Consider the following 15603-nt stretch of genomic DNA (forward strand, 5'->3'; position numbering starts at 1 on the left):
AAGATTGTTTGTGTCAAAGCAGTGCTGGTAATTGCCAAATTCTCGTGGATGTTTGTGTGTATGTGTTTCAATCTCTATTCTCAAGCGCTTGATAATTCAGCTGTAAGCTCATTTACCTTTGCAGTGCAACTACTACTATTCACTGACCCACTCACACTGTTGACTACTGCCCCTAAACAAAAGTCATGAGATAACACACTGAAGTGTAAATGACACTAAAAAATGAATGGGATTCCATCTTAATAACAAAAAGCAGCTTAAGTCCCTTTCCCATTACGTTCTGGTTATGTGTATTGTGCTGACACCAAGCTCACGCACATGCTATCCCCTTTGTGTTCAGCCTTAGAAATGCAGTTAGTAAAAGGGCCCATAAAGGAGTTGCCAACGTTATGGACAGATTCTGCTGTCCTTAATTATGCTATTTTAGTGCTGCCTTTATTCATGCTATTTACCTTACAAGCAAACAGTACACCAAAGTGAAGGTATGATTAAGATAGAAAGCAAGAATTAGCTTAACAAATGCCAAGAATGGGAAATGGAAGAGGAAAGGTATGAAGATGTATCAGCTTTAGCCTACCTGGTGATGGCTGCACAGCTTCAAGCCATAAAAACAAGAAGTCTCACAGTTTAGACCAAAACTAGGTATAAGGGTATTATTATATCAAAGACTTGTTAGCCTTCCTTTATATGCAGAAGAGTCTGTAGTGGGTTTTTCAAAGCACAGTGGAGAGCACCCAACATCCACTGACACCTTGAAATACCTCTAGAAAATCTGGCTCTCCACAAAAAGAGATCAGAACAAACTATAGCCAAAAAAACTTTCTATGACAGGAAATGTAATGAGCAAAATAAGCGTACATAAAGCTATCATCACAACAAAAAGGGAGTTATTTGGGGTGGAGCTGTCTCTTCGTTCATGCATGTATTGCCAGGAGATAGCTGGGATACTGCCACTATAAAATTAAGTGTAATTGTCCCCAGACAACAATATCTTTCTTCAGTAGAATCCAATATCATTCCTTCTGCTCTTTAATTTTGCAATGGCTGTTTGACAGAACTGGATTCCTGATGCAGGCTCTCCTGTTAATCTTAAGCTTTCTGATAAGGTCTGAGAGCAATTCTTCCTGGAGTGCTGCTCACTGTCACCATTCTCTCTCCTTCACAAGCATTCAACTCGAGAGATCTCAGGGCCTCTTCTGATCTTAATATTACAAATTATTTCTTAAATAGAATTACAAACACTTCTGAGGGGAAGGCATTAAGAATAATATGCCTAACACTCCCAAATATGGGACTGTGACCAGACAATAAAATACATGAGAAAAATCCCTACTTCTATACTTAACTTTCAAAGAGAAGGTTAATTCCAATGTTAACTCCACAAACTAAAGCATACAGCAATATGATAGCAAATTAACTGAAAGATCTTTTAAATACCAAACTACAAAAAAACATGAGTACAATTTAAAATCTGATTCTCCTGAGGGATAAAATTTCTCTACTTAGTTTAGTTTGCATTCCCCTGCTAGGGTTATTAGTGCCTTTTCTGTTACTTTAAGACAAATTCCACATGGGTGGAGAATAACACAAAAATTATATGGGAATTTTTCTATATTCGAAGCTTATGTCTGCTCCAGCCAACATTAGTGGAAGGAAGATCAAGTATCCACTAACTGTAAAACATCAAGGTGTTGCTAAAAATGAACTGTGTCACATACCTATGAAAGATTCTTCCCAAGACAGGGGTATTTAAGGGGAACTTTATGGAAACACTAGATAAATGAAAGTAACTCATGAGAAGAAACACAGCTTATGTCAGATGACTTCAGAGGGACTTGGAGCTCCTCAGAGGTTTGTAAAGTTTATAGTACTAAACCGAGCAGACTCAGGAGAAATCTGTGACAAGTCTTCCTACATTATTGCAATACATTGCCAATTTTATGGGCGAGAGCATGAAGATGACTATAATACATCTGTTGTAGGAAAAACATTTGAGGCTTAGGATTTGAGAAAGCTTTAGATGCTTCACTACATACCAGAGCAGTAGATTTAATTATCACGTCACAAAATATGGTAAACTGAATGTGCTGTTCACAGTGAGGTGGTGAAGAGTGGCAGAAACTGGCACAAGTATGAGGAAGAAATAATTTGGATGGAAAAATAAGTAATTGCGGAGCTCCCACACAAAAACACCCGAGATGTTCTGCAGAATTTCAGATCTCTTCATTACAGAAACACATGTACAATCAACCAAGGGGAGGAGGCTCATTCCTTACAGCACCAGGAACAGCTGTGGTTGTCCTGGCTTCATGACACCAAAGAGGTGAAGGCAGGGCCATGCAAGGTTGGTTGGTTTGTTTTGGACCGATCCATTTTCTTTTTGAGTTGTGGCACATATTTTACCCAACCTTCTAATAAGAATACAGGTTTAGCAGATTCCAGGGTGATATTGAGTGCCATTAGCAAAGACCATGGACTGTTCCTAGGAGGACGCAGAAAGGTGGGAATACTCAAAGAGGTTCCTGCTACTGCTGAATAATATTACTCAATGGACATCTGAACAGTTGTGGTTCGATCACAAGTATAAAAATAACCATATATGAGTGACCTGAAAGAAGCTACAAATCCAAAATGATAATTAAATTGGTAGCACACCAAAACAGACAATGTGATGTCAGTAGTGCAGCTGGCATGTTTCACCCTGGGGAATATTTACACAATCAGGCACTTCCGTTTTGACTGAGATGGCATATGAAAAGCATATGTAAGCTTACTAGAAATAAACATAGTTCCATGCAAGACAGCACAGTATCCCAAGACGACAATAAAAGCAATGACACAATTTGCAGAGACAACATCAGCGGACACTGGAATATGCTGAAGGCTGGGATAGTTTACACAATTGCCTTGTGTTCTGCAACATCTATGGGAGGAACACATACCCCCAAGTTATTGGTTTCAGTGCGTGTATGTATCATCCTGCCCCTGTACCCAGACTATTTAATAAGTGTTACCTTGTTCACACCATCTGCCATCGCTTGCAGTGTTAGCTCTCTAGGTCCATCCACAGTCTTTCCATTATCAGTTGGTCCCCAGCTGGCACTATATATATCTATGACTTGAGGCATATGACTGATAGAGGAAGCCTCAATAATGTCTGTCATAAATGGCTGGTCAAGCATTCGAATACCTGTAGATTTAATCAACATAAACATGAATTATGCATTACCCATCACAAGATGAAATCTCAGCACCTGGAGAAGTCCCCCAGTTACAGGTACTTTCATTCACTGGCAGTTTCACCCTCTCAGTAATTCCACACTCGCTATTCACATTTCAGCAGGGTGTGCTTACCCAGCAGGATGCCAGCACTTAAACACCCAGCCACAGCATTGCAGCATGACCCAGAAAGAAAAAGCACTTCATTGTTAGCTTTCTAATTACACAGTATTTTCCATCTGCTATTTGAAAACACTTTTAAAACAGTAGTATTCAGAAATCTCAGCATTTCATAGCGTTTAAATAATATTCATAGTATTTAAAATAGTATTTTGTAGCAAATAGGGAAAAGGACTAAGGCCTCTCATCACCAATTTATACTCAGTGATGCACTGACCCTTTACTAGTTTTTCAAGTAATTTTTCTGTTTATTTTGGCTCTCTTCCAGAATTTAATCAGAGAGGGGAAACACGCTACACAACAATTTCCTGGAAAGGTATCATTGTGTCAACATGCAGACGTAATAGCAAAATATGGCCAATGTGAGAAACAAGCCCATGTATATATAAAAAATAGGTTTTATTGGGGACAAAGTCAGTAGAGCAAAGAATACAGCGCTAGGCGCAAGGGGCTCCCTTTTATTGTATAAAAGGTTATTACTTTTGCGCAAACTCAGTCACTTATACCTTGTCCTTCAGCTGCTAAATTGCAGCTCCTTTGTCTTTATGACTCAGTGGTTTTAGTTCCCCTCTTATCTCAAGGACAAGAGATAGTAGAGAAGGCCCATCCTGTCTTCCTTCCATTCAATTACAAGGGAGTTACCGTCCTTTGATATGGCCCATCTTGTTCTTTCTCATTCCACTGCAAAGGAGTTACCATCCGGTGAGCATCGCAAGGCGGGGGTCAGGTTAGTGTGAGCATCCCCTGAAAGGGGGGGCTATTGGGTTAGTGTTTCCTCAGATCAATTCCCCCCTTCTATTTTCCCAGTAGTAAATTCTTTTACTTTTCTTAAAATTTGGATCGTTGTACTAATAATAGCTTCAGCCTAACTCAATAAAAGTAATTGTTCAATTACTTATAGCTGAAGCAAAATTCTACTGTTACTTCTCACTGCCAATATTTGGAGAAAAAAGCAAACTAAAACCTGCTTCCTTTAACCCATGCTGCAGTAGAAATCAAGTTAGAGTTTAAACGATACGATCCTACAACATGCCAACTTTACAAAACCTCAGTGTTGGCCCTAATCAAGACAGAGAGTCTGACAAAGACAGCAGCGCAAGCCCTCTTGTCCATCAAGCCCCCCACACAGGACAGTTTCACTGATAGCCAACCTTTCGGTGGTCTTTGGATAAGACCTGAGTAACCAGGGATACATTTCAACTCTCATTTGTAGCTGTGAGTTGAAGTTCAGATTTTCCCAACAGTTTTAGGGCACAGATAGGACAGAAATCAATACCACAGAGCCAAACAGTGTGAATGGCAGTGAGGCCCCTGATTTAGAAGCAAGTGCTTTTACTATATTCAGTACAAAATCCATGTGCCAAATGTGAAGCTGGTAAAAGTGGTATAAACTTCAAATACAAACCAGAACAAAGCTGGATATTCCTCCTGATTTGCTAATTCAAGCTAGAAATTATGTAGTCAAACTCAATGAGTGAGAAATCCCTTTACATGCTTGTAAAATGCAGATCTGCACTGAAACCACAGAATTAATTATTGACCCCAGGAAGGTGGGAGGACAACAGGAGGAGTCAAGTCATCTGGTTTGACTTTAGGGCAAAAAAGAGGTACAAGAAGCAAAACACATGATGCCCCTTAGCTACCAACTTCTAATTCCATCCGCTCACATAGGCCGTGAATCCTGTCAGCAATGGACTCTCGGCTCCAATGAATTTCCATGTTCCCACTGAGCACGTGGGGGAGCTACGAGCGCACGCAGGCCTCAGCCAGGAAAGGCTGGCACTTCCAAAAATCTGTGAGGATTTTGCTACAAAGTGGACAAGCATTCAAGATTAATTGTAGGCTGCTGGTCATCAGAAAAGGCCTTCACCTCTTGAATTTTAAACAACCAGCCTGAAGTTGTAGAGTTATACTAGTAATACAGGTGAGGTCCAGCCAAAATCCCATGTCTCAATTTGCATTCCTCTAAAAGCATCTATTGCCAGAATGCAGATTTTGTGAAGTGTCCCATCCCTGAAATGGACAAGTGCTAGACCTGTCTGGCCAGCTACTAACTCTCAGTGACATTTCTTGGGGTAACAGCTTAGCAAACATTGCTTGGTACCCTTCTACAGCAGAGATTCAGCCTTCAATCATGTAGGTGACAGATGAAGTGTGGCTTTCTCCAGATTCTTCTGACACCACAGCAAAACAGGGACTGGCTAAGCAGAGCAGAACTGCCCATGCACAGGCACTGTGAACTATTCCCAGGAAGCAATGGGTGCATCCACAGCGGTGTTTTGGTGCGGATCAGGGAATGAAAGTGAAAATTCATAAGCATCTACCTCTGCTTGCTGTGCCTTAGTTCTCATCATGGAACACTCTTAAGAGCGGAAAAACTGTATTTCTTCAGATTAAACTCAACAAACACATGCTGTCCAAGAGCCTAACTCACTCCAAGCACTGTATTCAGTCTACCAGTGCAGACAAGAGCTAGTTAGAAGTAAAAATACCCAACACACCCGAGGTGTGAATGCTGGGTGCTAAGCATCACCCATTTCATTCTGTGCATCTGCTCCTACCACTCTGCATTGCTTGTTAAAATAGAGGAAACCAACAACCGCAAAGATTTGCAGCACTGCAGGCCCTGCCCTGTGAGAGCCTAAAGACAGAGCAGCACAGGATTTGCCTTTTCAAACAGTTTCTAAGTGCAGCAGGAATTTATATTTTACCTCCTGCAAAATGAGATTTGTCACAAATGATTCTGTAACTATGCAGGGAATAAGCACTGAAAAATCAGTATACAAACAGGAGTTGGCATAAGGAGCAGAGCTGTTCCTTTGCAATGTTATTAAAGAGGCTATATAAGGCCCTCAATTGAAAAGGCAAAGCCATGGAGAAATTCCTCTCCCAAGCTACTGTGAAAAGTAATAAACACATGGCTCAGTGCCAACCTGCAGTCCTGTCCTGGAGAATGCTCCTTGTCTCTGCAGGGAAAGTTCTGCCTGAGACACAGTGGCATAAGGACCATTTACATCTTGAATTGCTACTGTACCTGCCACCTTAGAGTTGTACGCAACTCCCACGCCACAGATGTTGTTGTTGGCAGCAGCAGACACCTCTCCCGCACACCTTGTCCCATGGCTGCAGAAGGGAAGACAGAGACACCAGGTGAACCCCGGCTAATGCATGTGCTGAACTGAGCTGGATCACCATGATCTTGCTTTTGTGGCATAGTCAGCTCCCAGAACTTCAGAGGAAAACAATTCCATGGCAAACTGCTGGATGCTGTACTTGGATGAGCTCACTGCTTCCTGAAGCTGGAGATAATCACCTTCCCCTCTGCAGTACTAGCGATGCTTGCTCTGAGGTTAAAATGCATACTTATGCTTCATTTAGTTGTGAAGTTATTCAGACCTTTTAACTCTGTCAAACAGGTTCTGCCTTGTTACCAACTATTAGTCAGTAGAAACAGACCCCTGACAGAACAGTGTAAAAATAAGATCGATATTAATTCCTTTATTTTTGTGACTTGACAGTGTGACACCCATTATTTTGAACCCCACAGAAGAAAGGCTGATTGCCTTTTTGCTGTTTGAACATGTGCAAGGAGCATATCCCTGCCCACAAAAGAAATGTTCTGGAAAGAGGTGGGTGCAGTATCAAGCTGGAGTAGCTGAAGGGAGCCACAATGGTCACAGCACTCCTCAGCAGCAGAGCTGTGGCCTGGCTGGCCAGGCCCAAAGCTGGCCGGAGCTAAGGGTATGTGCACCCTCCTCCTCCAAGGCCTAATTCCCAGGAACACTGACATGGTGCTCCAGCTGTCCACTCATGCATGGAGCTACTGCTTTCTGCTTAAACGGGAAATGTCTCTGCTCGGACATGGAGGTCTGGGTTTGGGCTGACTCATGGCATTTCAAGAATACTTTGTGTCTCTGAAGTGCTTTACAGCTCTTAACAGATCCCCTTTAACTGCCAGTGGCTCTGAGGCAGTCCTGCAGGAAGGCAGGCTGCATTTTCCCTTCCCCTAATTCATCATAGAAATTAAACCACAGATAAGATAAATATGGACAATATATTCTAGTTTTTAATTGCACAGCAGCAGAGAAACTAGTGAAACCTGTTTTTTCAAGTTTAAGATGTTGAATCAACATGAATCCATCCTACTGCTCACATCAATCCACTCTGTGCATTAAAACTGGCACTGCTCCTATAGTATGCTAAAGATTCAAGCAATTAGCAGTGCTGTATTATAAAGGCTATACAGAGTACCAGATGAACCATCCTAGAAGGCAGCAGAATTGTTTTGTTTTAATCATATTTTTTCTCTCACTCTCTCTCTCCCTTTAAGCACCTCTGTCAAAGGTGAGTGTAACATTAATAAAGGGGTGAGAAGCAACACATTCTTTTTCCGGCTGTACTTGGAAGAATAGATTTTTAAAGGCAGCTCCACAAAAATGACTGGCCTCAAATGTGCACAGTGCCTTGATCATGAAAGGGTGAAGATCTCATGTGAGTTCCTTTTACAAAGGGGGCAGAGAAGAGAGTGATACAGATTTCTTATTCAGCTGCTGCAGAAATTTCTTTCAACAAACAAGCAGGTTTTCATGCCCTTGTTCAAGGAACTGTGAAAAAAAAAATATACCTTTGCTAAGCATTCATTATCTAGTCACCCGTGGGCTAGCTACAAGCCACAGAGCAGAATAAATGGCTTTGTTAAAAAATTGTCTTGGCTGATGCTGGGGTGCAAAAAGTAGACACTTCCAGATGAGCTGGTTCTCTCACAGAGAGAAAAACTGTATTAGGACCTTCCCGGTGAGTATATTTTATCAGGAGGTCTTCTCCTGGACCTCACCTCCCCAGCACACTGGCTCACATGATGGAGACTGCAAGCAGACCTGTTCCATCAGCTCAGGGTTTAGATACCATGCTGCTGACTGGAGAAAAAAAATCACATGTGAGTTAGTGGAAATGCATTTGGTTGAATTATTAATGGCAAATAGCAGACTTTTCCAATTTAGCCCTATTTGCTGATCATGTAACACTGATAAACCCCATTGCAGTTTCTATGAAGTGATCACAGCTTTTCTCTCCAACATTCACCTCTTCACTATTATTGCAATGTTTAAAACAAGGGGATAGAAAGCAATTAAGAATATTTTGACCTACGAACAAGTTCTTTCAAAGGTAAACCATATATTAGCATGTAGAGCAACTCTTCCATAAACATTATATAAACACAAATATTTTACATGAACACTCATGAAAAACTAAGGTGGTAGAGGCTGATTCAATTGAAAAACAGTTTTGTCTTCAGCTGGTTAAATAATATATCTGGACTAGTTATGAAAATTTCACTATGCTTTTTTTCTGAAAACTATTTCTAAAACCCACTGCCAATGCTATTGCATGCCCTTCCATCAACATATTTTTTAAGCGTCAGAGGTGGCACAGATTTTCATTTAGGTTCATTTTCATCTGCTTTGAAATGCTTCTGCAGACAGCAAAGGATGGGATGCATCCCTCCTAATTCCAGCTGTCTGCAGAGGAGGGCTGTGCAGACCTGCAGTGTCAATAGCTGGGACCATCTGCCTGTCTTGATGACTTCAGTTACCTGCACTGGACAGCAGTTAAATAGGTGAAGCTCAGAGGGACACTTTTGTGGGGCAAATGCCATCCTCTTTTTACTCACATGACATAGTCAGCTTCTGAGCATTTGTGTTTGTGCAAGGGAAGCGTTCCCCTACTTTGGGGAACATGACACTCTGTGTGCACCCAAACATGCCAAGAACCAGCAGCAGTGTTGTGGCTCCTCCTTGAAATCTGTGTAATAACACTGCAGGTAGAAAGAGCTGCTGAGTCTGTTTATACATGTTCTCAATTATTATGTTTCTTCCATTGTATTGATTGAAAAATGAGGAGGAGGGGAGCAGGTGTTTTTATTGCTAATGAGTGCTGTCTGGAAGCCAATGGAAGTTCTTTCCTTGACGCAATGGTATTTTGTTTGGATCCATAATAAGTAAAAGACATTTTTACCTCTGAAGAATATAGGTTTCCAAGACAGTGAATAATTTTTGCCCAGCTAACTCTTATCTGAGTGAGAGAATATACAAAATTCAAACGCTACAGGAGTGGAAACAATTATTGGCTATTTATATCATGGCAGAAATTCATAGTCCCAGTGCTTTCAGATGGGGAGCCCTGTCATACCTTCTGCATTCTCACAACAAGAAATCAGAGGGCTGTACAGAAGGGCCAAGCTATTGCCAACTCGTATGGGTACCTCCACACTGCACAGCATGGTACATGACAAGGTACTCAATGTGGTTCAGGAGAAGTGGGTGTTAAAAAAATCACAGGCAGTTCCCAAAGTGGTTCCTAAAACCCACCCTGAGTGCTGTGGGGCTGCCTCTGCGTTTGGGAGCAGGGCTTGGGTCAGGTTCCTTCACTGCTGCCACTGCTTCTCAGGCTCAAACACAGCTCTGCCCCACGTTGCACCCAGTATTCCCTCTGTGCTGGCTTGATCCCCAGGCTGTGGGTCTGAAGTCAAGCAGTCAGTATGGTAAGCACAGGAATAAATCCTTCGGCTGCCCAGGCACCTATGCGTCTCTCCTGGTAACAGCAGCTGAACTGCCCGACTGCAATTCCCTGCCTGAGCCACCATGCTCTCCCCTTCCCAAACCCACCCTGTCTGATTTCACAGGCCAGTGGCTGGTAGATGGAAAGGCCAAAGAGCTTAGAGCAGCCTTAAAAACCACAAAGTGGAAGGGGAATCTGTTCTTATAAGCAGAGCAGCTGCAATTAATGAAATACTCCATGCAAAAACCTCTCCCTTTTTTTCTTAAAGTCTAATGACACTTTGCACATGCAGCTGGCAGCTCACAAAAGCCCCTTGGTTCATCTCTTTAAAAAACAGTCCTCTGCTTCTTGTTCCACAAATCACTTGAATTGCTCACATAGAAATGTACTCTTTATGGAAAAAAGGATATTACGCTATCCTATTTTGAGTCTGATCCTCCTGCATGCATAAAATTCAATGAGAGATACATCACTAACTGCAAACTGAGCAAAATGGAGCCTTTATTGCAGGTTTCTCTGAATGGCTTTTCTGTGTAGCTACTTTCTATCCAGGCACACCTGTGCAGCTACACATATGGATAGACAGTCATAGGCAGACAGTTGTAACCTACCAGTAATGATAATGCAGGAATCAGAAGTTATGACAATAGCTTATATATGAGCACATCAGCTTGATTAACAGTACAGCAAAGAAATATGCAGAGAAAAACAGTCACAACTACTCTTAAACATCTGGATATGGTGTGCTGGTTTGTATCTTATCCTGGAAAAAACATGAAATCTTGCATCTTAAAGCCTTCTTGAATTGTGCAGGCAGGAATTGGATGTGTTGCTCCTGTGATTTACCTTGCAAGGCAGAAAATTCCCTCTCTCACCAAAGAAACCTCAAGGTTCATGATGAAGAATGCTATACTTTCTAGGTATCAACTTTTTTTCTGGAAAGAATAAAGCAAGAAATATGCAAAGCAATTTCTGCATTGCTTTTCTTCTCCTGACTTGCTGACTCTAGTTCCCCATACCCTCAAGAAAAGAAATAGAAGAAACTGTTGCAGTTCTCTGAAAAACCTGATTCATGTTGGTCTCAATTACAGATCAGGTGGTCACAGGTGACCATGCTGCTCACCCTCAATTCTTCCCTTGGGTGTCTGAGGGTAGCCAGAGACCACAACCCTTGCCACATCCAGGATGTTTGCGGCCTGTTTTAAGAAACTTCAGGAGCTAACTCTGCCTCCTGGGCCACCCTCACGAGGACTGCAAACTGTGCCCCACTACAAAATACTTGATAGCAGCCCAATCGGTGCTAATGGGGCTTGGCAGAACACACTTAGTTTTACGAAGTTCCACACTGAAAATGACAGATTCTACCATTATACACTAAAGCTAAATTTAATTTTCCTCCATGCTGCTCCAGAACTAAGTGACAACTTTCTCCTACAAAGATCCTTTGCATAAATAAATCGAGAAAGGCAGCAGACCTTCACCAATTAGAGACCCAGTCTTTCTCTGACTTTCCATTCACTAATTGGATTCATACTAGTTTTAAAGTATCAGATGTCCTTTCCCAAAATGAAGGAGAAATCTCACTGGCATCTTGCTTTTGCTGGACTACAAAGGAGGACATCACAGCTACTAAATCTGTTTGATCTGTTCCAGGAAGCCTGTGTCTGAGGTAGAATCACAGCTGCTCCAGTTGTGTCACTCTGACAGAACTAAAATTGATTTCTTTAGAAATTAAAACAAAAACCCCGTATGAAACTCAGAGGCCATCCTTACAGCCATACTAAGTTAGAGATGAAACCTGCATCAAATAGGCCTGAAAGATTTTTTGGTAAGCACTAAGACTGTGCTTTGAAACCTTTGAAAGTTTTCATATCCTCAGAGGGGCTGCTATGTAAATGCAAGCAACATCAATTGTATTTACATCTAGAAGACATTTGGAAATTTTGTTTAACATATCCTGGAACAATTTCTGCAAATCCAAGCCAGAACTTGCCTGAGACCCTGGGGACTGTGCTGCACAGCCAGAGATGCTGGATGCTGAGATCACCAGGTAATAAACACACCTTATAGGTGTGCCTTGGACTCTGCACCCTTGACTACATAAACATTGTGCTCGGAGCCTGACAGAAAGAGCTTTTTCATGGGACAGATGCAAAACTCAGGGCACATGTTTTTTTAAAAAACTGTCGAAATGTGTTTCTGTTCCATTTTAAGAGAAAATGAGTTTAGGGTAATAAAAAAAGTCACACTTTCTAAAATCTGAAGCCTTTTCTTCCAGGCCATTCTCATTTATACCATACCTTCAGGACCAGAAATTCTCTTGCTGGAAACTGGCTAAGTTCAGAATATCCTGGAGGAGGCGGTGGGTCTAGGGCAATCATGATGTGTTCAGGAGAAATAACACAACAAGCACAGCTACACTGTTGATTCCAGGTTTATAAACACAACAGAACAGGTTCCCAGTCAGTGTACATGGACTTTAATTCCTCTAGAAGTTAGAAATATCTCAGAATCAGCCTTGAAATCCGACCCATTTACACTGTCCTTAAATCAATGTGAAAAGACAGATCATTCAGAATTTAAGATTTAATTGTTTTTAAACTGGTCATTCTACACCATGGTGCTTTTCTGCCTTCTTAGTCTACAATTGGATGAAAAGACTGTCTTCCCTCCAAAGACTTTTCCTGTCTCCAACTTGCTCCCCTTAAAATTACCTTGCAGTGATACTGCCTCAGACACATTAGATGGGAAACCAGTCTATACAGATTTGGGTTACCATAAAGTCCTAAGACAGCTGACAGAAAAAGGTATGTGGTTATCACCCATCCAAACAATCTAAATATATACTCTTCCAAAGTAGCAACTTAATTTATAAGCTATAATATGGTTGGGTCAGTGCTATTTAGACATCTGAAAAAAATGAAGTCATAAGTAACCTCTAAATTTTCAAGCAGTAGTGAGACTACAGCTTCTGTACTGGCAACCTTTGAATTTAGCAGAAAACAGGCATTCCAGAAATACCATCAAATATTTATAATTTCTTAAGCAAATCATAGTGAAGAGCAGACTGATCAAAATCCATTTACCTGTTAAACCAGTCATCTGTATAGCGGGGGTAGGGGTAAGGATCATTACTGCTGAAGTCATAGCTGGCTTTGGCATTCTGCAAAACACAAATAAGTTCAGTAAGTCAGAAGAAAAACTGATATGCAGGGCAGAGTGGAACAAAAATTGAGGGGGGAGCTGAGAATCATTAGCAAACTCTGTCCTCTTCATTCTGCGATATGTGTCTCAACACAAACCAGTCCCTGTTGTGCTGTGCCATTTACCATACCAGCAAGTCTGGGGAAAGATGCTTTCTGGAGTACTAAGCCTCCTGTGGACCATCAGTATTTCCAAACGGTGTGGCTAATTGTGAGGTGGTGTGAGAGCTCAGGTTACTACTGAGGGACTGATCGTCAACACTTACAAGAGTATTTAGGTGTTATGCTACTTGGTGTGACAGGACAAAAGTTAAATCCTATTTTCCAAACAGTGGTGGAAGTGACCAGACACTTGGGTCTTCCATCACAGAATTATTTTTTAAAAACTCATGTGTGGTACTACAACAAACAGATTTCTAGAAGCATTTCAATGCCCAAGAATGCAAATTTCTCAAAATTCAAATGTGAAAACTGCATTAATGGTCAGCACATATGCCTGAAAATCCCTTTGCATATTTTCTTGGTCCTTTAGTTGTCTGAGCAGCTTCACAAATTAAGCTTGCAGGCATTTTTGAAAATGTCATCCCTTGTCTCTACTTTTCATATAAATCTAAATCATTCCTGATTTTGCCCTGTCAGCAGAGTTAAGGACACTCAGTAACTTTTTGATGCTATATCTGAAAAGCAAATGGAAAGTTTCAGAAAGTCAAGTGCCATCTTCTTTCTTCTCTCTTAATGAAAAAATAAATATAGGGTGACGGAAAATTAAGCTTTTAAAAATATTTAGAAGCTTCCTCTCAAGTGTATGTTCACAGACTTTATATTTTAATAAACACCATACTCAAGGAACAGAATTATGTTAATTCTTAATTAATGCGTACTTGTATTCTTTTTAAGATTTGGCTGAGCATGCTACTGAAGATAATTTGAGACTCGCGTATGAATAGCTTTGCTCCTAAAAACATTCCCCTTCAGCAGATCCTCAGTTCCTGGGGTACAGGAATAGACAGTCCATTGGTAGCACCAAGGTCTTTGCATTTTGCATTCAAAATCCCTTAACTCCCCAAAACTTGTGCCAGAATGAAATGGGAGCAACGCTGTCCTTGATCCTTGGAGGGTGGAACTAAGTATCTTTCAAGTTACTGTACAAAGATTTTTTGGGGTGATCATTTCAGAAAGTCTGGTTGCTTATATTAAGCATGGACAATGAATGTTTTGCAGCATTTGAACGGAGCAGAGGTTTGCAGAATGCCCATCACACAGCTTGATGCTGTTTGCCTGCTCACACATAGCTGAATCCCTTTGTGAGTATCCTTACTGATCTCTCCGTATCTCTAAACTAAGGCCCTGATTTTAAGCCTGAAGATGCCTTTCAATAATGTCACCTATAACCACAAATTATCAGTGCTTCTCATGCCCAGGTGTATGTTTAATCTACCTCTTAATTACCACAGTTGCTTATACAGCACTTTGAATGTCATGGATTTGTATGAGCTAAGAATAAACAGAACCTGACTTTTCAGCCAGGGAAAGAAGGGGAATTTCACAGTGGTCTATAAATCATGAAAAGTAAAGAAAAGGTGGACAGAGAGTCATTATTTACTAATTCTCATAATACACAGACTAGTGGGAATCCACAGAAATTACCAGAGGGAGATTTAGAAGAAAGAGAAAACAAGAAGTACTTTTCCACAGAACATGTAATGAGTTATAAAATTCATTACCCCCCAGCAATACAGAGGTTAAAAGCCTGAATGAAATAAAAAAGTGGTTAGACAAATCACTGGAAGACAAATCTGGAAGGGATCTTAGGTGATGTGCTCCCTCTTCCAACAGGCTACAGAACAGTGAATGCTAGTAACTGGGAGGCCATAATCACATAGATACCACGGAGTCTCTGACTTGGTGGCCATGCTGTGCCCCAAGCATTCATGGCTGGCTGCTGCTGGAGGCAGGATCCTCAGCTGTAAGACGTTGGGCCTCACCCTGGGAAAAGATGTCTGGCCTGGCAAAAGCCATGTGGCACAGACATGCCATCTTCATGCAACCGGGGACGTCTGGATCCTACAGTGTAAAGGGAGCTGTGACAAGGATTTGTGCAAGGAGCCAGGTTTCATCCAGTACATGGCAGTAAAAAGAAGCTTATGAACAGAAGATCCAGTCCTGTTCTTTGTTAAAGAGTGAAGTATCTACTCCTAGCAGGACAAGCTGGAGAACCACATCCTGTGGTAAAGTCAAAATAGAAATGATGACTCTCTAATTTCACTAGCAGATAAAACCTACTCTGTCACAGTGTCTAGGTTGGTAACCTTCGGAGAAAAATGCATTCTGATCATAAATTAAAGAAACTTCCTTAAACTACTGCCTTGAACTAGGCACGGCCTGGAAACCATGTAGACTGCAAATAACTAAGCTTAGCTCCAGTGATCTCAGATAATTTCTT

The 15603-nt window shown here is 41.3% G+C and overlaps 1 protein-coding gene across 1 annotated transcript in view; it reads right to left on the reverse strand.

Moving 5' to 3' along the window:
- The window catches only part of PCSK2 (proprotein convertase subtilisin/kexin type 2), a 107089-nt gene that overhangs the window by 21277 nt on the left and 70209 nt on the right, over positions 1 to 15603 (reverse strand). Inside the window, exons 6-8 of the mRNA XM_032986961.2 lie at positions 13044 to 13120; positions 6434 to 6522; positions 3015 to 3190 (exon numbers count right to left, since the gene is read on the reverse strand). Of these exons, the coding sequence (XP_032842852.1) occupies positions 3015 to 3190; positions 6434 to 6522; positions 13044 to 13120 (342 nt within the window). The remainder of the gene's footprint in view (positions 1 to 3014; positions 3191 to 6433; positions 6523 to 13043; positions 13121 to 15603) is intronic.

Source organism: Tyto alba, unplaced genomic scaffold (genome assembly GCF_018691265.1).
Source record: "Tyto alba isolate M040663 unplaced genomic scaffold, T.alba_DEE_v4.0 Super-Scaffold_22, whole genome shotgun sequence".
NCBI lineage: Eukaryota > Metazoa > Chordata > Aves > Strigiformes > Tytonidae > Tyto > Tyto alba.